This window comes from Hyla sarda, chromosome 3, assembly GCF_029499605.1.
Source record: "Hyla sarda isolate aHylSar1 chromosome 3, aHylSar1.hap1, whole genome shotgun sequence".
Taxonomy (NCBI): Eukaryota; Metazoa; Chordata; class Amphibia; order Anura; family Hylidae; genus Hyla; species Hyla sarda.
This window is the reverse complement of record NC_079191.1, coordinates 25,540,808-25,564,999: the sequence shown is the minus strand read 5'-3', so window position 1 is coordinate 25,564,999 and position 24,192 is coordinate 25,540,808. Positions and strand designations below refer to the sequence as shown.

The 24,192-nt window shown below is 41.6% G+C and overlaps 1 protein-coding gene across 2 annotated transcripts in view; it reads left to right on the top strand.

Moving 5' to 3' along the window:
• Positions 1-24,192, top strand: part of RUNX2 (RUNX family transcription factor 2) — a 107,427-nt gene that overhangs the window by 73,372 nt on the left and 9,863 nt on the right. The window contains exons 4-5 of one of the 2 annotated variants that reach the window (XM_056563925.1): positions 11,375-11,548; positions 20,660-20,821. In XM_056563925.1, coding sequence (XP_056419900.1) covers positions 11,375-11,548; positions 20,660-20,821 — 336 coding nt within the window. The remainder of the gene's footprint in view (positions 1-11,374; positions 11,549-20,659; positions 20,822-24,192) is intronic. The other variant, XM_056563926.1, reaches the window with a different exon arrangement.

Here is a 24,192-nt window from a genome sequence, read left to right as displayed (position 1 = left end):
CTCCAAACTGTGGCCCTCCAGCAGTGGTCTCCAAACTGTGGACCTCCAGCTGTGGTCTCCAAACTGTGGACCTCCAGTGGTCTCCAAACTGTGGACCTCCAGCAGTGGTCTCCAAACTGTGGACCTCCAGCAGTGGTCTCCAAACTGGACATAACAAGTGCAACTAGAGCAATGTTTCCCAACTAGGGTGCCTCCAGCTGTTGCAAAACTACAACTCCCAGCAACTCCGGGCATGCTGGGAGTTGTAGTTTTGCAACATCTGGAGGCAATTAGTTAAAATAGCAAACTACACTGAATATATCCTACAATGAATAATCATAAATAAATACCGGGATATATATATATATATATATATATATATATATATATACTGCAATTATATATATATATATATATATATTTATATATATATATATGTATATATGTCCCTGGCAGATTGTTATGTCATAAGGAAACGGATAACGCATAAGGATTAGGGCTTCATACATGACCTCCTACACAAAATGTATAATCAAAAATAACTTTTGGAGTCATTTACTATAGTTAAATAGTTAAAATAACAATTTTATTGTATCCATTAAAAACAAGGTAAGACATGGAAAACACACGGGAAGAAACCCCCACAAGGGGGGGGGGGGGGGGGGAGACTGGAACATGTCTTACCTTGTTTTTAATGGATACAATAAAATTGTTATTTTAACTATAGTAAATGAGTCCAAAAGTTATTTTTGATTAAACATCTGGAGGCACCCTGGTTGGGAAACCCTGTATCTAGAGGGTCATACTATGATTCGCTGCCATAGTCATGTGTCCTCTGAGTGAAGATATCTAAATGACAAGAATTTTTCAAGACTCGGTACGTTCAGACGAGCGGATTTACAGCGTATATTACACTGCGGATCCGCCGCTGAAGGACCTCTGTATGCGGCCTATACATGTGCCTGCTCGGAGCGGCAATACGCTGCTACGTGCAGACACTGAAGCGATGTGCGAGTTGCTGCGCATGCGCGGTGTACTTGCACAAATCGTTGCCGCTCCCCCTGCTCTATGAGCTAGGCCGAGAGCTTCTGTGATGTGCGAGTATACTGCGCATGCGCGCCGCGACTCACACATCGCAGTGTGTCTGCTCGTAGCGGCGTATTGCCGCTCCGAGCAGGCACATGTAAATGCACCATACAGAGGTCCTTCAGCGGCGGATCCACAGCGTAAAATACGCTGTAAATCCGCTCGTCTGAACGTACCCTAAGTATATTGAAACAAATTTTTTTAACCCTACCCTGACCTCAGAAAACACATGTTTTTGTCTGGTGTCTTTTTTGGAGAACTGTTACTGCCGTTTTTGAGCCAAAGCCGGAAGTGGATCCAGTAGGAAGGAGAACTATAAGGCTAGGTTCAGACTACGGAATCTCGGGGCAGAAAATTTCCGCCCGGAGATTCCGAGTGTGGCCAGCGCTGACTGAATCAGTTGGCACTAGGACCGCGCGGACACCGCAGTCTCCAATAGACTGCAATGTGTTCCGCGTGGATTTTCGCCTGAAGAAAGAGCAACGCGGAAATTTCCAAGCGGATTTTCCGTTCACAAATTCCGCTTCACAAATTCCGAAGTGTGAATTTGTGAACGGAAACCCATTCACTACACTATGAATTATAGCAAGCGGAATTTCCGCCTGCAATTTCAAAGAGGAATTGCAGGCGGAAATTCCGTAGTCTGAACTTAGCCTAAGTCCTTCCTTTATATTCCCTATCATTTTTGAATCAATTCATGGCTTTGGCTCAAAAACGACAGTAAGTGTGCTTTCACACCACGTTTTGTACTTACGGTTCCCGAATACGGCTGGGAGGAGGGGGAGCGGGGCTTAATCGCGGCGCCCGCACTCAGCCATATTCGGGAACCGTATTTAATGCATATCTATGAGCCGGTCGGAGTGAACCGCAGCCTCCTGTCGGCTGCGCTTCCGGCCGTATGCGGTTTCACGACCGTAGGCAAAAACGCGGTTTTTGCCTGCACCCTAACAGTTCTCCAAAAAAAAAAAAAAAACGCCAGACAAAAGCCTGTGTGGAAACCTAGAATAATGACTGATAATCCGGAAAAGCAGGTGAAATGGATGGTTCTGACTGATGTTCTTCATGTCTATAGTCATCGGGGGTTATTTATCAATTTTACCTGTTGACAGTTTCTTTTTACCCTTTTTTTTTTCCACTTTGGTTTTCGTGGACATGCCCCAAATTTATCATTTGGTGCACGTTGTTAGTAATTTTGGCTCAAATGTTGAAATCAGCTGTTCACAGCGCCTTTTACACAGAACTTACCACCACAGAGGACGCGTATTTTACCCCTTGTGCAGCCATTTTGGAGTCCCTCCTGCAGTATATCAGCAAGCGACATGAGTTATTTTCTATTGTGGGGTTTATAGCCACCATGCGAAATGGATTTTATTTTCAACTTGGGTATTTTTTTAGTTACTTTAGTGCAGTGGTCTCCAACCTGCGGACCTCCAGATGTTGCAAAACTACAATTCCCAGCATGCCCGGACAGCCGTTGGCTGTCCGGGCATGTTGGGAGTTGTAGTTTTGCAACATCTGGAGGTCCGCAGGTTGGAGACCACTGCTTTAGTGCTTTACCTTTCCTGAGCCTGTGCGGCCATGTCCAATGCTGGCTCAACGGAGGGTGAAGGTTCCTCAGAGACAACTATGTCGCAGGATAGTATTGCGCAGCCCCGGAGGCGTCGCTGCTTTCCCAAAAAAAAAAAAAAATGTTTTAATGTATTTTGACGCCTTTACATTTTCTGACATTGCTAAGTGTGTTTTCTATGTGCAAAATTTCCTGGCGGGGATTTGCACCCCAAAAAAAAAAAAAATGATTTGCGCCAAAGATCGATTGGCACAAATGATGAATTACTGACTAAAGTTAAAATCACACACAGGACCGTGGGGGAGATTTATCACAACCTGTGCAGAGGCAAAGTTGCCCAGTTGCCCATAGCAACCAATCAGATCCCTTCTTTCATTTTGCATAAGCCTTGTTAAGAAAGTAAGAAGCGATCTGATTGGTTGCTATGGGCAACTGGGCAACTTTGCCTCTGCACAGGTTTTGATAAATCTCCCCTCGTGTGATTTTGAGAAAGTTGTAAAAAAATGACAGTGGAGAAGATGCGCCAAACTTTGGCGCAAAAAAAAAAAAAAAGACACTGGCGGAGATTTATCAAAACCTGTTCAGAGGATAAGTTGCCCAGTTGCCCATAGCAACCAATCAGGTCGCTCCTTTCATTTTTGACAAGGCCTCTGCAAAATGAAAGAAGCGATCTGATTGGTTGCTATGGGCAACTTTTCCTTTTCACAGGTTTGGATAAATTTCCCCTCGTGTAAAAATGACAGTGGAGAAGATGCGCCAAACTTTGGCGCAAAAAAAAAAAAAGACACTGGGGGAGATTTATCAAAACCTGTTCAGAGGAAAAGTTGCCCATAGCAACCAATCAGATGGCTCCTTTCATTTTTGACAAAATGAAAGAAGCAATCTGATTGGTTGCTATGGGCAACTGGGCAACTTTTCCTTTTCACAGGTTTTGATAAATTTCCCCCACTGTGCCAAAGTATTGCGCCAAAGTTACGTGAAAAAAAACCACATAAATCCTTTGATAAATAAGTAGAATAAGTATTTCTATGGAACAGTAGATCACTTTGGGCCGCATAACGAAGGAAGATAAAACATCGGGGCGAATCCATCATTGTCTACAGCGGTGTCTTCCTATCTGTCTGTGGCATAAAACTTTTTGGGAGAATAAGGCTGGGTTCACACTACGTTTTTGCCATACTGTTTTCAATCCGTTTTTCTAAAGAAAACCGTATGGCAAAAAACGGATGGAACAGTATGGAAAAAAGTAAACCGTATGCGTTTTTAAACAGTATACTGTTTTTAAAAGTGCATACAGTTCCGTCAGTTTTTATAGAAAAAAAACCATACGTTTTTGAAAATTTTGTCCATTTTTAATGGGAGGGGTCTTGGGTGGGGACTTTAGGATTCAAATACGCATGTGCAAAGTAAAAACGTATACATTTTTTCCGTATGGAACTGTATACATGTGCGTTTCCCATTGACGTCCATGTTAAAAAAAAAACGTATGCGGTTGCAGTACAGTTTTTAAACCGGAGTCAAAACCGTGGTTGACCATGATTTTGTCTCCGGTTTAAAAACCGTACTGCAACCGCAAACGTTTTTTTAACATGGACGTCAATGGGAAACGCACATGTATACGGTTCCATATGTATACGTATACGTTTTTACTTTGCACATGCGCGTTTGAATCCTAAAGTCTCCACCCAAGACCCCTCCCATTAAAAATGGACAACATTTTCAAAAACGTATGGGTTTTTTTTTCTATAAAAACTGACGGAACTGTATGCACTTTTAAAAACAGTATACTGTTTAAAAACGCATACGGTTTACTTTTTCCCATACTGTTCCATCAGTTTTTTTTGCCATACGGATTTCTTTAGAAAAACTGATTGAAAACAGTATGGCAAAAACGTGATGTGAACCCAGCCTGAGCCGCTCTCTCTCCGGGACTGTGATATTTGTTTGGCCTGTGAGTCTTTCGTGTTTTTATTGCTTGTGCCGGGACCCTGCTTGATCTTTGTTTTGCACATTTCCTGTTTCCAAACCACAGGAGGCCCTGCTGTCTCTTTATGACATTTCGGGCCCCCTCCTCGCTGTTCTGCTCGCACCAGTGTGTGAGACGGGGACCTATCACTCACACACAGATGTTTATTGCAGAACAGCTTTATCTGACTTCCACCTCAAATATTGTGAGAAACACAGATGTAGCCGTCCCATGCTGCTCGCAACGCCAGGAGCGACCGCAGCATCTTATCTGTTATTGCAAACAGTATCGGCAATAAACATGGCTGGTGCCTGAGTGACAGCTTCAGTTTTATATTTTTATTTTATTTTTAATTTTGTATTTTTTTTTTCGGTTGCCTGATATGCAGATGGTAAAAGCATAAAAGGAAAAGAAAATATAGGCTTTGGAGTTCATGTGAGCTAGGCGGCATGAGTCTAGGTGTCCTACAATCCAAATGAGGTTGGCAACAATTTTAGGACTTTTTTTTTGAGGCACCCTATAAAATGTTCTTCCTTGTTTCCTGAAGATCACTTTTAACTTAAAGGGGTATTCCAGGCCAAAACTTTTTTTTATATATCAACTGGCTCCGGAAAGTAAAACAGATTTGTAAATGACTTCGATTAAAAAATCTTAATCCTTGCAATAGTTATTAGCTTCTGAAGTTGAGTTGTTTTTTTTCTGTCTAACTGCTTTCTGATGACTCACGTCCCAGGAGCTGTGCAGCTCCTATGGGGATATTCTCCCAGCATGCACAGCTCCCGGGACGTGACATCATCATTAAAGGGGTACTCCGCCCCTAGACATCTTATCCCCTATCCAAAGGATAGGGGATAAGATGTCAGATCGCCGCGGTCCCGCTGCTGGGGAGCCCCGGGATCCCCACTGCGGAACCCCGCTATCATTACAGCACAGAGCGTGTTCGCTCTGTGCGTAATGACGGGCGATACAGGGGACGGAGCCACGTGACGTCATGGCTCCGCCCCTCGTGACATCACAGCCCGTCCCCTTAATGCAAGTCTATGGCAGGTCGCCACGCCCCCTCCCATATCCCATAGACTTGTATTGAAAGGGGCAGGCCGTGATGTCATGAGGGGCGGAGCCGTGACGTAACGATGCTCCGGCCCCTGTATTGCGCGTCATTGCGCGTCGCTCTGTGCTATAATGATAGCGCAGTGCCGCTATCAACTGGCTCTGGGAAGTTAAACAGATTTGTAAATTACTTCTATTAAAAAATCTTAATCCTTTCAATAGTTATTAGCTTCTGAAGTTTACTGTCTAACTGCTCAATGATGATGTCACGTCCCGGGAGCTGTGCATGATGGGGGAATATCCCCATAGTAACTGCACAGCTCCCGGGACATGAGTCATCAGAGAGCAGTTAGACAGAAAACGACAACTCAACTTCAGAAGCTAATAACTATTGGAAGGTTTAAGATTTTTTAATAGAAGTAATTTACAAATCTGTTTAACTTTACGGAGCCAGTTGATATATAAAAAAAAGTTTTGGCCTGGAATACCCCTTTAAACCTTAGTGGAAACACATCTATACTTACAAGTCTTTCTAAGGCCTAAAAGGGTTTTTTCAAAGAATGTATGTTCATGGCCCCCCTAGGATCCTCATGCACATCAGAAGCAAGGAACTGTAGCACTCCAATCGATCATGCATTGATGACCATTAAGGTCAAACAGGTTCTTACTATATCTCTTAGGGTGGGTTCACACCACGGTTTTTTATACAGTTTTTGGATACGGTTTAAAAAAAAAACGTATGCAACTGTACAGAAAACCGTGCCCATAGACTTTCCATTCAAAACCTTAAGCACCATATTGCATACGGTTGTCTCCGTTTTTCACACCACACGGTTTTTTACTTTTTTTTTCTGGACAGAAAACCGTGGCCTAGGTGGCCGTGGCCTTTGGTCCAGGTGAAAAACCGTATTGACCCGTATACGTTTTTTTTTAACATGGGAGTCAATGGGAACCGTACAGAACTGTATGTGCGTACGGTTCCATCCAGTTTTTACCATACGGTTTTTGACTTTGCACAGTTTTTTTTCTTGGAATTTCAAACAAACAAGTGAAACTTTATTCATAATGGAGTGAAAAGTTCAAAACGTATGCGTTTTTTTTTCTTAAAAACGGATGCAACCGGACATCATTTTTCAAACGTATACAGATAAAACTTATGTTTTGATACAGTTTAGTCAGGTTTTGAGGAATCCGTTTTTTTAATCAAAAAACTGAAAAAAAAACTGTATTGCAAAAACGTGGTGTGAACCCAGCCTTACTCAGTCCTTACCCTTGAAGTACTAAGACCCTGTTCACACCTCTTGGTCATACTTTTATTTTGCCAAAACTGGAACCTGTAAAATGAGAACCAAGACCATGACTGGAGATTTCTGGGACCCATAGCCTACACTTACCAACATTAATGTCTACAGAAATATGGGTTTGAATAACCCTGATTTTTTTTTGTCCAGCTCGATACACAAGATGCTCCCACCAAAATGAAGACCTTTGGCAACGATGGCAGCCACTAGCCATATATTCACACATAGAATGGTAGAGTAGTAGTATGGAGAATCTACATATCTATGATCAGACTTCACATAGGCACAGCGCAGATCTCGGAGCATGCTGGGGTCTCCAGGGATTGTTGGAGCCGGGCCATGGTTGGGGCGAACAAGGGGTCCACTGTGATCTCCCAAGGGCCCACAATCTCCGTAGCCTTCTGTCGTATTACCTAAACACTTACCTTTTTGATAATAATTTTGACCTGGTAAAATATGATCCCGCATCATGCATTGGACCCCGGCCTCCAGTTAAAAGCGAACAGTCTTAGATTAAACAAGTCACACCAGTAAATCCAGTTCCATGGGGCACTGTAGAGTTAAAAATAGCAGATAATATGTATTAACAGCCTAACAGAACAACATGTATCCTCACTATTTATTTTGGAACACTAAATCGAAGACTTGAAGATACTATTGTCCTGTCTCCTTCCTCGAAGAGTCAGGTGGTGGAGTGGGTTGGGAACATGGCGTGACATTCTTTACTTGGCCCAATCTTCTTTGAAATCTTTTAACAACAACAACAACAACAATACCATCATGCATGTTCGGCTTTCCCCTGGCACACAAACACTCCAACTTTTATATTGTCTTTTATTAGTTTCACAGAAGAGCAGAGGAGTTTAGCAAGTGCTCGTAGCCCGGGGGGCATTGCGCGAAAATGTTATGTTCTTCTTGGCCCCAATTTCCATCAGCCTCTTATGTAATGTGTTATGATAAACTACAAGTCACAGGAGTTATTACTCCCATTCCCACCCCCAGCCTTCTATTATTTATAAGATTTACCGATTTCCTGTATATAGAACTGAGCTTGAAAAACTTAAAGGGGTACTCCGGTGAAAACCTTTTTTCTTTTAAATCAACTGGTGGCAGAAAGTTAAACATATTTGTAAATTACTTCTATTAAAAAATCTTAATCCTTCCAGTACTTATTAGCTGCTGAATGCTACAGAGGAAATTCCTTTCTTTTTGGAACACTGATGACATCACGAGCACAGTGCTCTCTGCTGACATCTCTGTCCATTTTAGCAACCATGCAGAGCAGATACATAGCAGATGCATAGCAGATATATGCTATATAAGGGCAGCATGGTGGCTCAGTGGTTAGCACTGCTGCCTTGCAGTGCTGGGGACTTGGGTTCAAATCCCACTAAGGACAACAATAAATAAAGCGTTATTATTATTATAATAATGTCAGCAGAGAGAACTGTGCTCATGATGTCATCAGAGAGCATTCCGAAAAGAATTTCCTCTGTAGTATTCAGCAGCTAATAAGTACAGGAAGGATTAAGCTTTTTTAATAGAAGTAATTTACAAATATGTTTAACTTTCTGCCACCAGTTGATTTAAGAGAAAAAAGGTTTTCACCGGAGTACCCCTTTAAAGGGGTTTTGCCTAATTGTTAGACTCTTTTTTGTTATAAGGGTCCATTGATGAGTAGTTGAGTACAGACTATGGGGGACATGTATCAATAATGGTGTAGCAATGTGTGATTTTATGTATGTTTTTTTGCGTCAAATGGAGCATATTTGCGCCAAAATTATCAATTGTCGTACCCAAGTTTGTAATTTTGGCACAAATGTAGCCCTACAAAAGGCGCAGACCCCAGAATTCCAGCCAGTAAATCTGACTTTGGGACGTTCTATTCTTGTAGCTATTTTCTCTGTCACTTTATTCATCGTGTAGATTTGCGCCTAAATGAAGGTATTTGCGCCTAAACTTGCGCCAAATCAAAAAGTTGCAATTAATGAATTCCAGACCAAAGAATGATTGTAACTGAAATCACAACTGACAACAAAGTGAAATCAGTGATTTTGTTCTAAACCATTTGGCGCAATTGTTTGTCGCAAAAAATTACATAAAGGAAAAATTGCGACAAATCACAGACAAAAAAACAGGGTAAAAAGCTTCATACATACCCCCCTATGTTGCTGCTGGAACCCTCAGTGATCAGCAACAATCTGTAGGGAAACCTGACTGTAAGTGTTCATTTTTCTTACAGCGCCACCGCTGGGAAAATCAAGAATTACATTATGTTCATTCAAATCAAATGGCTTTGTACGTAATACAGGACAGGACACGTCCTGAAGAGACACTCACTTATAGTCACTCTATACTCAGATCTTCCAGATCCTCAGATACTCCAGTAGGGCGATTAAAGATGGGCCAGAAAATGTGGGCCCCTTCTGTTTTTCAACGCTATTGGTTATCATAGAAATAAGTAGCTACAGCTTTAATCGGACCATGGAGAAGCAGATCTAGCACGTAGCCACAGTACCGTATATACTCGAGTATAAGCCGACCCCTAAGCCGACCAATATAAGCCAAGGCCCCTAATTTTACCCCAAAAACCCAGGAAAAGTTATTGACTCGACTATAAGCCTAGGGTGGGAAATACATCATCCCCCCCATGTAATCATCCAGACCCCCCATGTCATCATCCAGATCCCCGTCATCATCCAGACCCCCGTCATCATCCCCCCCCCCCCTTCATCATCACCGCCTGTCAATCCCTTCATCAGTGGTCTTCAACCTGCGGACCTCCAGATGGAGCAAAACTACAACTCCCAGCATGCCTGGACAGCCATCGGCTGTCCAGGCATGCTGGGAGTTGTAGTTTTGAAACCCCTGGATGTCCGCAGGTTGAAGACCACTGCGGCCTTCGTCATCATCCCCCCCCCCCTCCTTTATCATCACCGCCTGTCAATCCCTTCATCAGTGGTCTTCAACCTGCGGACCTCCAGATGTTGCAAAACCACAATTCCCAGCATGCCCGGACAGCCGATGCTGTAAATTACTTCTATTAAAAAATCTTAATCCTTTCAGTACTTATGAGCTTCTGAAGTTAAGGTTGTTCTTTTCTGTCTAAGTAATCTCCGATGACACGTGTCTCGGGAACCACCCAGTTTAGAAGAGGTTTGCTATGGAGATTTGCTTCTAAACTGGGCGGTTCCCGCGACACATGACATCAGAGAGCACTTAGACAGAAAAGAACAACCTTAACTTCAGAAGCTCATAAGTACTGAAAGGATTACGATTTTTTAATAGAAGTAATTTACAAATCTGTTTAACTTTCTGGAGCCAGTTGATATATATATAAAAAGTTTTTTTCCTGGATAACCCCTTTAGATTTATTTTTTTATTTTTTATTGATTCCAATAGTTGTAGAGCAATACATATATATGTTTATTTTTATTTTTACTACGGTAATTTAAATTTTTTTTAAAACTTAATGTGGAATGTGTTTTTCAATGCCTTGGGCTCCCATACAGTTCCTTTTTCACTGTTTGGCAACCATTCCAAACATATTAGTCTTTAAGCTACAACGCTCTAAGGGTACGTTCACACTACGGAATTGCCGCGGAATTCCGCGGGCGCAATTCCGCGGTGTGAACTTTAACATTAGTGTGAACGGGTTTCCGCGAGACCCGTTCACACTGCGGAATTTCAGCGGCGGAAAGTGTTCCGCGCAAAGAAAGAACATGTTCATTCTTTGTGCGGAATCCGCGAGCGAACCATAGCCGTCAATGGTGACGGCTCAGTGCCCCGTGGCCCTAGCGCCGAAGGATTTTAGTCGGCGGCCGCCAGGCGGAATCTCCGCTCGCGGAATTCAGCCGCGAGAATTCCGTAGTGTGAACGCACCCTTTATTATTCATTTTGTTTATTACTTCTTTATTAATTTAATCTTTTTTTTTTACATTTTATTTATGTTTCTATTTAGTCATATGGAATGCTGTGGAAATATGTTTTAATACTTTGAGCTAATGTGCTTTACAGCCCTTTTTATCTTTTATTGTGTGTTTACGTGACTTGCTTGCTGATAACTATGGCATTTAGATGTAACTTCGAACACAACATGGCGGCCCTGTTGTTGAAGAAAGCAGAACCGGCTCTTTATTAATGCAGACCTGCCGGCCGAGGGTTTTCCCCAATAAGCCCATTATTTTTTAGTACAGTACATGTTGTATTATTTCCTTTAGAAATTATTATCTTTTTGCCGAATTTTTTTTATTTTTTATTATTGAGTCATTTTAGGTAAAGTTGAAATCGGGGGTAACTTATTATTTTTTTTTTATATCCCAGGCATATTGTATCCTGGATTTGGTATGGAAGGATATTTTGTATGGAAGGTTTGATGCTGGCATCAGTCATATTAATTCTAATTTTATGATTTGCTGTTTCTAGGGCACAGACAGAAGCTTGATGACTCTAAGCCTAGTTTGTTCTCTGAGCGCCTCAGTGATTTAGGGCGCATTCCTCATCCCAGTATGAGAGTGGGTGTCCCAACTCAGAGTCCACGGCCCTCCCTGACCTCTGCATCGAGTCCTTTTAATCCACAAGGACAGAGTCAGATTGCAGGTAAGGGGCAGACTTACTTTTTGGTCATTTTATAGACGTTATCATTGAGAACATAGAGAGATTTCTCAATGTGTACATATCCTGTTTAATGGTCACATAAGAGGTGCCTTTATTATGTTTCCCTGATGAAGCGCACCTGCGCGAAACACGTTGGATGTTGGGAATAAACTGATTGCTCTACCTATCGCCTGGTCCCTCAGCACCTTACTGTCCACTGGTTTGGAGGTCGTTGGTTTTATTGCCTTTATTATGTTGGTATGGTAGGCAGTCTACGGGGTTCTCAGAGAGCCTTTATGAGAAGGGGTGTTGAATTTACATATTTTATTGGTAGGGATTATGGCTGGTTGGTCGTGTTGGCTAGTTCTGGTTTGAAAGGTATTATCGATAGCACCACATGCACATAGTCATTGTCACCCATCATAAATAGGGGTGGGCTCTGAAGGCTTGTTCCCCTCTCCTGGAGAGTTGGAGTCCTATGTGGGTTCATGCTACTCATACTTGGATGAGGCCAACCTAAGTTGGAGGCTCACTCGTTTGCAGCAACATGAGTTACCTCTACCCCCTTGGGGTCACGGTGAGGCTTAGTCATTTTCCTTTAAAGATAGAAAAAATAAGATAGTTCGGCACTGCTTGCTTCTGCATACCTTGAGGAGTATTAAGCTAGGTGTAGAAGGATAACTGTCTATTGTAGTTCAGTGGTGCTCTGAGAACAGCAGTCAAAAGGAAACACGTCGGCGACTCATCAAATCTTATTTCTTGAGCTTTATTTTATATACTCACGTATTAAATACATGTAACGGGATGGACGGGTCCAAGGGGGGTACAGTAGGCGACAGCGGCCGTTGTTTCGCACTGGTGTTGTGCTTCGTCGGGCCTCCTGGAGGCCCGACGAAGCACAACACCAGTGCGAAACAACGGCCGCTGTCCCCTACTGTACCCCCCTTGGACCCGTCCATCCCGTTACATGTTTGTAATGTGTGAGTATGTAAAATGAAGCTCAAGAAAGAAGATTTGGTGAGTCCCCGACGTGTTTCCTTTTGTCTCTGAGATAAGAATTGCTTTAAAGATAGCTAACATTCTTATTATAGTGAACGTTAAGAAAGATCCATTGTCATATTGTGGATCTCCCTCTAAAAACTATCCTATGGAGGCAGAGGAGGGGTCCCTAAGATTAGGTCACTACCTGCTCCATGAGGGATTTTAGTAGGATAGGATTGCATCACAGGACAAACCTTCGAGCAGTTTCCGTCCATTGTAATAAATGTTATTGTTTATAATGGGCAACTTTAGTCCTTCACTGTCAAGAGATATGGGCATCGGTCAACTTAGCTAACGATGGGCATTGCCAAGCTGTCGACTCCTCTTCCATAGGGTAACTTTGCCTACAAAGTTACTCAAAACGTACACCTTCTTAACTATCCTCACCTTCTCACTATTAAGTATATTTTTTGACACTGTAAATTGGTATAAAGGTCATTTTTGAGCTATTACTCATAAAAGTGTCTCGGCGTAGGAGGCCATCTTAGAGCGACTGGTGGGGTTCTTCTATTTTTAGTGGTGGTTTATGAGGTGTATGGTGGGAAAGTGGTTTGAGGTCATTTTTTTTCCGTTGTGTGTTAGTCGTCGTGTGATTATTTATGTAAAGGCCAATACAGAGATAGACACATTACAATACATTACCTTTTTTGCTATCTACTTATGGTGTAGCACACAAAGTCTATCATTTTCTTTTACTTTTTAGCCATATGTATGATTTACATACTATACTATATTTTATGTATTTATTTATTTATTATTATTATTTATTTTGACTTTTATTGCCTATTTTTGATTCTTCTACTTAGGATACATAGATAGGCAAGACAGTGTATTAAAGGGGTACTCCACTGGAAAACATTTATTTATTTTATTTTATCTTTTCAAATTAACTGGTGACAGAAAGTTAAACAGATTTGTAAATTACTTCTATTAAAAAAAATATTAATCCTTCCAGTACTTATCAGCTACTGTATGATCCAAAGGAAGTTCTTTTCTTTTTGAGTTTCCTTTCTGTCTGACCACAGTGCTCACTGCTGACATCTCTGTCCATGTCAGGAACTGTCCAGAGCAGGATAGGTTTGCTATGGGGATTCGCTCCTGCTCTGCACAGTTCCTAAAATGGACAGAGGTGTCAGCAGAGAGCACTGTGGTCAGACAGAAAGGAAATTCAAAAAGAAACGAAATTCCTGTGGAGCTTATAACAGCTGATAAGTGCTGGAAGGATTAAGATTTTTAAATAGAAGTAATTTTCAAATCGGTTTAACTTTCTGGCTCCATTTCAATTTAGAAAAAAATGTTTAAATGGTTATATATATATATATATATATATATATATATACCTATATATATATATTTTTTTTTTTTATTATTATTATTATTATTATTATCATTTTATATATCTAAATTCTCATTAACTTATGTTTATAAGTGCTTCTTGATGATTTAAAAAAAAAAAAAAAAATATATATATATATATATATATATATATATATATATATAAATCTACTACTTTATTCTACTCCGTGGTGTTCTGCATCTATTTTTTCTGTTTGGATTGTGAAACCGGAGGGCCAAGGTTCCGGATATGCTTTTGCTTTTTTTTCTGGATGTGCTGCTTTTATTTGGAAATATATATATATATATATATATATATATATATATATATATACAAGCAAATCATAAAATGTTTTATGATTTGCATCTGCATCACTGGACTAATACGGCTTCTCAAATTTACTATATATATATATATATATATATATATATATATATATATATATATATATTTATATATATTTTATTTTTATTTATTTTTTCATTATTATTATTATAATTTTTTTATATATCTAAATTCTCATTAACTTATGTTTATAAGTGCTTCTTGATGATTTAAGAAAATAATATATATATATATATATTTTATTATTATAATTTTTTTTTTATATATCTAAATGATCATTATATTATGTTTATAAGTGCTTCTTGATGTTTACATCTCTCTCATCTTTATACTGTTGTTGCCTACTCTTGAGTCCCTCTATGTCAGTAGTTTCATCCAAACTCCATAAGTTGCAAAACTACAACTCCCAGCATGCTCGGACAGCCAACGGCAATATCTGGGGGTACATAGTTTGGAGACCACTGCTCTATGTTAAAGGCACCTAAAGCAGATTTACAATTGGGTGATCCCCAACAAACAGCCTCCCCCCCCCCCCATGTCTCAACTTCCTGGACCCGTGTTTCCCAACCAGGGTGCCTCCAGCTGTTGCAAAACTACAACTCCCAGCATGCCCGGACAGCCAACGGCTGTCCGGGCATGCTGGGAGTTGTAGTTTTGCAACAGCTGGAGGCACCTTGGTTGGGAAACACTGTCCTGGACTGTTGTGTGTGCCATGGGTTGTTTGGTGGTCTCTCTCTCTCGGTATATTCTAGAACTATCAACATACACCGGCTTTTTGCGCCTTTCTTAAATGCACTACTATTTTGGTATAAGGCCGCATTTTGTGTTTGTTACCTAGTGTGACCCATTTTTTTGCGACACGTCCTAGGACTCAACTCCTTACCACCAGAACATATGGGCATCGCTGGCAGCTGATGAGTTAATTTTCTTCTTTACTTGCTCAAATTGTCGGCAGCAAAGATAAAAAGAACCTCAGATCGTTCGCATATGCAGCGCACAAGCACGGAGGGGACTGAGCTTCAAAGTCACAAGTCAACTTATTTGGAACGAGATAACTTGCAGAGTCGGTGTTTGAAGATCCGTGAAATGCGCTGTAGCTGCGCTCACACAGGAAGGCTCGCTCAGACCTCACTTGTGCAAGCGTGCACTGCACGGCGTCTACAGGAAGCAGGGTACATGCGTCGCCTCCCTGCTGTATATGGGCACAACGTGCACCTGCAGAACTGTGCTACCGGACGATTCACTGAGGGGTGCGCCTCATTGTTATATCGAAATCAGGAGGACAGATTAACACTTTGTTTTACCTAAATAATAGCTATAGAATTGCTACACAGTACTAGTCCTATATTATAGATCCAATTGATTAAGAAATCCTGGAATATCAGAGAAAGTATAGAAAAAGATATCTATCTATCTCATATCTATCTATCTATCTCATATCTATCTATCTATATCTTTCTATCTATCTATATCTATCTATCTATCTATCTATATCTTTCTATCTATCTATATCTATCTATCTATCTATCTATCTATCTCCTATCTATCTATCTCATATCTATCTATCTCATATCCATCTATCATATCTATCTCATATCTATCTATCTATATCTATCTATCTATCTATCTATCTATCTTATATCTATCTATATCTATCTCATATCTATCTATCTCCTATCTATCTTATATCTATCTATCTATCTCATATCTATCTCATATCTATCTATCTCATCCATCCATCTCATATCTATCTATCTCTCATATCTATCTATCTCATATCTATCCATCTCATATCTATCTATCTCTCATATCTATCTATCTCATATCTATCCATCTCATATCTATCTATCTATCTATCTCATATCTATCTATCTATCTCATATCTATCTATCTATCTATCTCATATCTATCTCATATCTATCTCATATCTATCTATTTCATATCTATCTATCTATCTATCTGTCTGTCTATCTATCTCCTATCTACGTCTGTCTATTTATCTATCTATCTATCTATCTATATATCTATCTATCTATTTATCTATCTATCTCATATTTATCTATCTATCTCCTATCTATCTTCTATCTATCTATCTATTTATCTCTCATATCTATCTATCATCTCATATCTATCTATCTCATATCTATCTATTTCCTATCTATCTGTCTATCTCATATCTATCTATCTATCTATCTATCTCCTATCTATCTCATATCTTTCTATTTATTTTTGTATCTTTAATCTCATATCTATCTATCTATCTATCTCATATCTATCTATCTCATATCTACCTCTCATATCTATCTATCTCATATCTATCTATCTCATATCTATCTATCTATCTATCTCATATCTATCTATCTCATATCTATCTATCTATCTCATATAAAGATCTATCACATCTCTCTCTCCCTCTCTCCCTCTCTCCCTCTCTCTCTCTCTCTCTCTCTCTCCCTCTCTCTCTCTCTCTCTTCTACAGTTCTGTCAAAATGCGTGAAACTGTGCCAAGGTTTTTAACCTCCCTATTGAAAGTGAAAATTCACAGCCTAAAATTCTCTAAAACAGGGTGAACAATGTGCTAAATGACTTGGATTGTAAACATTTTGCTTGGTATTTCCAGTCCCATTGCTGTGAATGAGATTCTGCTGCACAGTGCACACTACAGAATTTCAGCGGCAGAAACACGTCATCCCTTTCAGCAGAATAATGAGCAGAATGCATTGCGGGCTAGGGGGGGCAATGTCCACAGCCTACGTCTACCTATTCGCAAAATCTCCACCCAGAAATACTGTAGTGTGCAGAGACTCTGAATGAGGACCATTATGTCAAGAAATAGAAGCTCCAAATTCAAGTTCCTTTAATTGGCCATTGGATAATCCACAAGACTCCAATAATCTGGCACTTGTCTCCAATAAATTGTGGAATTTGCCAACATCAGAAGTGGAAAATTGGCCAGAAGATTAACAAAATGTCCAGTTTTCACAAATCTCATTGATGCCGTAGTAAAGGCATGTTGTGGTATGTTTTTCCAGACCATTTTGCAGTGGACCCAATATACTGGGTCTATCCTTACCCAATAACATTATGTCTTCTCGTTGAAGTGCTGCCTCAGTCTTCCAGGATTTTTCCATTCAATTCTTGAAGCCAGTGTCGTGCTGAGGATTATTATTATGCAATTTACATTATTGTTTATGCCAGGCCATCCCGGTATTGCTGAACACAAATTTCCGACAGTTCTGCTGTTTCAGGGCGAGGCCCGGTTGTACACTTGGCTGCGACGGTGTCTGTGTAGTTTCCATAAGTCATATTGTTTGCTTTATTTTATTTTTATTTCTTCCACTTTTTTTTAACCAAAGGAAATCCAAGCGACACACTCCACTGCTCGGCCAATTTATGTAAGAGCTCAGCAAAGCCGTCCAGCTCTTTATAGGACAGACTAATGAGGTCTGCTATAGTAATTCATCGAATAGCCTTTCCCCAAATCGGCTACTGGACACATAAAAATCCAGGGAGGTCGGAGGATGGCGCAGGATCGCATCCAACCTGTTTCCTACTTCTTGGACACTTATTAATAGGATTAAGAGTAGTCTTCTTCTTGGAATGACTTCTCCCGTGCTCCAAGTGCTTCTGGTTAATGTTGAAATTGGATAATAATACTTTCTGGCAGACCCTACGAGACAGGAGCAACCAATATTAGCTCCTAGTTCTATCGGCTTTTTCATGTGGTTTATCTGAAAACCAGACCATGTCGTGTCAATTGCCAAATCCCTATGAAAAGTGAAACATTGAACGATGCCAACTGCTCCGAGATTAATTCATAAGGAGTGATTGGTGATTGAAGAGCAAAATAACTCCAGAGATGGTTCCACCTCTTGTCCCCGGCAAGGGATGTATCTCGTTTGATGTGGTTCTGCTCAAATCCCAAGTTACGGTGATCATCACCTGTCTTCAGTGTTTCTTACAACTTCTGTTTCCTAGCGTAACGATGAGGTCAATCACAATTTTAACAATAAGAAGAAGAAAGGAAAGAACGCCGGCACTGTAGACATTCATATAGTGTAGATCTGACACAATCGGGATGTGGAAGAGGTGTCGGTGTGGGTATGGATATGACAGGTGGTGCTCACGTGAAAATAACAAGTCCATGAAGATTACACGAATAAAAAGAACCGGATTTCCGAACCCATACTAATGTGCACTTTGGACTGAAGCGGGTAGGCGGCAGGTGAAACCGGGGGAGTTCAGACACTGGCCACGGACCATATCACGCCGCTTGGCTCTAAGTGTAGTCTGACGAAGCGCCAAGCGGCGTGATACGGTCCATGGCTAGCGTCTGAACTCCCCCGGTTTCACCTGCCGCCTCCCCGCTTCAATCCGAAGTGGACGTTCGTTTTTTATTATTGTTAAAATGGTGATTGACCTCATCGTTACACTAGGAAAAAAAAGTATCACGCCGCTTGGCGCTTCGTCAGGCCGCAATAAGTGCAGCCTGACGAAGCGCCAAGCGGCATGATACGGTCCGTGGCCAGTGTTTGAACCCCCCCGTTTCACCTGCCGCCTACCCGCTTCAATCCGAAGTGCATGTTCGTTTCTTATTATGGTTAAAATTGTTATTGACCTCATCGTTACGCTAGGAAAAAGACGTTTCACGCCGCTTGGTGCTTTGTCCCCCCGGTTTCACCTGCCGCCTCCCCGCTTCAATCCGAAGTGGACGTTCATTTCTTATTATTGTTAAAATTGTGATTGACCTCATCATTACGCTAGGAAAAAGAAGTTTCACGCCGCTTGGCGCTTTGTCCCCCGGTTTCACCTGCCGCCTACCTGCTTCAATCCGAAGTGGACGTTCGTTTTTCATTATTGTTAAAATTGTGATTGACCTAATTGTTACGCTAGAAAAAAGAAGTTTCACACCGCTTGGCGCTTTGTCCCCCGGTTTCACCTGCCGCCTCCCCGCTTCAATCCGAAGTGGACGTTCATTTTTCATTATTGTTAAAATTGTGATTGACCTCATCGTTACGCTAGGAAAAAGAAGTATCACGCCGCTTGGCACTTCGTCAGGCTGCACTAAGTGCGGCCTGATGATGCGCCAAGCAGCGTGATACGGTCCTTGGCCAGCGTCTGAACTCCCCCGGTTTCACCTGCCGCCTCCCTGCTTCAGTCCAAAGTGGACGTTTGTATGGGTTCGGAAAGCCGGTTCACTGGGTCAGTGCTCCGTTATATTCTTTTTATTCTTGTAACCAATCACAATTTTGCATGACCTTGACTTGAATTTAAATTGCTATGCAAGAAATTATGGACTAAGGTGGGTTCCACGTCTTGGACGTGGACCCCACGTATATGCCCTGTTGCAGCCACATATAGTAGAGATGGCTGTGCGTGTGCATGAATCCTAATTCATCTACACCCATCATAAGACGACTGTTCTATCTGTATGTGGACCAGCTGGCTTTTGGTTTATGGATGATGTTGGCGAACAAAAGATGATGCATGTTGTCAACACTCAATATTATTTTTTCTCCCTGTAGCTAAGCTATAAGTCCCTGAAAGAAGCCTATGACATACAGTCCAAGCCAAGCATGGATGAGTATGTGGGATTTTGGAGCAATAACTGTCATATGAACAACCCTGTATGGCAACGTTTAGACTTCTCTAAATATGTCCATTGTTTCCGAGAACAGCCAATTAAAGGGGTACTCCTGTGGAAAACTTTTTTTTTTTTTTTTAATCAACTGGTGCCAGAAAGTTAAACAGATTTGTAGATTACTTCTATAAAAAAATATCTTAATCCTTCCAGTACTTATTAGCTGCTGAATACTGAAGAGGAAATAATTTTCTTTTTGTAACACAGAGCTCTCTGCTGACATCTCTGTCCATTTTAGAAACTGTCCGGAGCAGCATAGGTTTTCTATGTGAATTTTCTCCTACAGTTGGACAGAGGTGTCAGCAGAGAACAATGTGGTCATGATGTCAGCAGAGAGCTCTGTGTTCCAAAAAGAAAAGAATTTCCTCCGTAGTATTCAGCAACTAATAAGTACTGGAAGGATTAAGATTTTTTAGTAGAAGTAATTTACAAATCTGCTTAACTTTCTGGCACCAGTTGATTAAAAAAAAAAAGTTTTCCACCGGAGTACCCCTTTAAGATTTGTGTAATACGTCAGTTCCCCTGTGACGGCGCTGCAGGAAGATCAAACACCTCCAGATTCTTGGTATTCTCTCTATAAATCTTTTGTACTGTACAGAATTTATACACATAATATCTACTGTATAAACTAACATTTGCATAGATAGTATAGCAGAGATTTTCAGCATGTGTTGTGTCTATGTTATTATTATGTATTTTATGGTGATGTCAAGAATAATAAATTTGCTCTTTTTTTTTCTTCATTTTATAGACCCCAGGCAAACGCAGTCATCACCTCCATGGTCCTATGACCAGTCCTATCCATCGTATCTGAGCCAGATGACCTCTCCATCCATTCATTCCACAACTCCCCTGTCCTCCAGCCGAGGTACAGGGCTTCCAGCTATCACCGATGTGCCTAGACGCCTCTCAGGTATTAGTCGCTTTGCATATATTGTATTTTTTATTGATTCAGTTCATTCATCTACAGCAGTGTTTCCCTACCTGGGTTCCTCCAGCTGTTGCAAAACTACAACTCCCGGCATGCCCGGACAGCCTTTGGTTATCTGGGCATATAGTAGAGATTGTAGAGATAGTAGAGATCGCTTTAACTGGTACTCCAGATGGTACCAGAAAATTATACAGATTTGTAAATTATTTCTATTTAAAAATCTTAATCCTTCCAGTACTTATCAGCTGCTGTATACTCCAGAGGAAGTTGTGTAGTTCTTTTCTGTCTGAACACTGTGCTCTCTGCTGCTATCTCTGTCCGTCAGGAATGATCCAGAGCAGAAGAGGTTTGCTATGGGGATTTGATCCTCCTCTGGACAGTTCCTGACACGGACAGAGGTGTCAGCAGATAGCACTGTGGACGGACAGGAAAAAAACTACACAACTTCCTCTGGAGCATACAGCAGCTGATAAGTACTGGAAGGATTAAAAATTTTAAATAGAAATAATTCACAAATCTGTATAAGTTTCTGCCACCAGTTGAGTACCCCTTTAAGAAATATCTTTGGGAAGAAAATAGAAGGTGACACTGCTTGTATTAGAGCAATGTGGAATACAAAGGCGCAGGTTGCACATAATATAGTCACATTGTTGTTGTACAGCGATAATTACATTATTACTTTATTACGTGGGTGTTTAAAAATACTATTGAGTTTGTCACACCCAAAATCTGCCCACGTTGACTTGTTCCTTGACAACAGGTAAAACATCCACTCCTAGGGCTATGCTTTTGATTGATGGCATTACATTCTGGGGCTATCGTAGAGATATACTGTGTCTAAGGATGTATACACAGTACACACATCTGTCTGCAGTTTTTTAGGCGGCTTTCACACTATTAAAACACTTCCGTTATGAACGCCCGTTAGGAAATCGGGAGTTATACGGCCGGTACAAAGTCACTAACGGCCATTAGAAAATCCCATTATAGTCTATGGGATTTTTCGAATCGCCGTTTTAACCCGTTATCGCCCGTTATTGATAACGCCCGTTATTTTGTGACGGGAGAATTAGTCCATGTACTATTTCTCCCGTTCATTTGCCCGTCACAAAATAATAATGATAATTAATAACGGGCGATAACGGGTTAGAACGGCTATTAGAAAAATTAGACTTGCATTGAGGGGGCGTTGGCGTTACGACGTCACAAGCGGGTCGTTGCCGTGACGTCACGAGCCTCCGCTCCACATCAGCAGTCATCCGGCACAGAGCAAAGTTTGCTCCGTGTACCAGATGTCTGGGGGGCCGGAGCCCCCTCAATGCAAGTCTATGGGAAGGGGCGTGATGTCCGCCACGCCCCTTCCCATAGACTTGCATTGAGGGGGCGTGGCCGTGACATCACAAGCGGGTCGTTGCCGTGACGTCACGAGCGTCCGCTCCACATCAGCAGTCATCCGGCACAGAGCAAAGTTTACTCCGTGTACCAGATGTCTGGGGTGCCGCAGCCCCCTCAGTGCAAGTCTATGGGAAGTGCAAGTCTACGGACGTCACGTCCCTTCCCATAGACTTGCATTGAGGGGGCGTGGCCGTGACGTCACGAGCCTCCGCTCCACATCACCTGTCATCCGGCACAGAGCAAAGTTCGCTCTGTGCACCACATGTCTTGGGTGCTGCAGCCAAGATCCCCAGCAGCGGGACCCCCGCAATCAGACTTCTTATCCCCTATCCCAGGTATAGGCAACCTTCGGCAGTGCAGATGTTTTGGACTACATTTCCCATGATGCTTTTGCAGGAGACGTAGTCCAAAACATCTGCAGTGCTGAAGGTTGCCTATACCTGGGATAGGGGATAAGAAGTCTAGGGGCGGAGTACCCCTTTAACCCTTTCTACCCTATGACTGCCAGGGCCTCCTCCATATCAGTGCGGCGTGTTGTGAACTGAGTTTTTTTTTTTTTTACGCTGCCAGTCCCCCCCCCCCCAAACTACAATAAAGACCAATGATCAATCAATTCCATGGCGGCACGTCAGATCGCCGCGTGCTCTCTCACGAGCTAAACCGCTTCACGTGTCGCTTCATGCCGATGATACAGATTAAACTACACTTGCCTTGTCTGCTCGAGGAGTCTGCACCGTGACAGCCTTAATTCCCTCCCTTGATCCGCAGTAACAAATGCTGCGTCCCAGCGCCCCCAGCTGACCATAAATCACATGGAACTGACACTGTAGCATTTTAAACTTCGACTTATCAAAAAGCAGATTAAACACGCGGCTCCCCCCCCCCCCCCCCCCCACAGCTTATTTTCTTGGAGATTAACTTTTCAGTATTCGATCAGAATTATAAATGATGCCCGCGAAGGCTGATTCGGCGCACATGTGGCAAGAGCCGCCTTTGTAGTCTTCGAATGGCTCAGAATTCCGATACGTTATCTGATCGGACCATAAGTGACAAGTGTTTGGTGATCGCCCACTTGACCATCATTCGCCTCATTTTTTATTTTATTTAATTTTTATTTTTTTACGTTGCTACCTTCCCTCGTAACCCAATTTTTTTTGCTTTTTAAAGGCAGAGACAGCGAAGGCGAGCCTTGTTGTCTGTCTATGTTTTAAGGGGGTCTTATCTCAGGCTCCTAACCACATCTGAAGCTTCTTGCTCATTATGAATTTCATGGCAGCGGATTTGCTGAAAGTGTTTCCATATGCTGCTTCCTAATATATCTCGTCCTTTTTTTTTTTTGGGTAATTTTTTTTTTTTTTTTTTTTTTATTCTTTCTCCGAGCGGAATAGGAACGCACGCACGCTGGCTGGAAATGACTGCAGGATGTGACAGAGCAGTCACATGGCTACATTGGCACTGTGTGTGGGCCCTGCGAACAGCCAGCTGCCCGAGGACTCGCTTTTGTAGTATTGCAGATCTAGTTTCAAAGTCAGAAATCCTCCCCCCCCCCCCCCCCCCCACCTACTTCTTCACTTTTTCGTTTTGCCCAAGTTTTCATAGTTCGTAATCAATCTGTCAGGGAGCCCCCGCTGATTTCCGCCTCATTGTCCTGTGAGGCAAAAATTAACAAAAACAAAAAATAATCGTTGGGTTTATGAGCAGGATTTATGCAGCATTGAAATCGATATTCTTTGCCGAAAGTCACTGGTCCTGGTGCCATATATTTTGAACAACGTCCTTTGCATCCTCGAATGCCCCCAAAAAGAAATCTTAAGTTTAGAACCAGCTAAGGGACCCGACTGCACCCTCTATTGTTAATAATTAAAGGGGAACCCCAGCAAAAAGCGGGATTTTCCAATTCGATTACTCAATAAAGAGTTAGTCAACTGCCATTATAAATTGTTTCTTTGTATCACTGA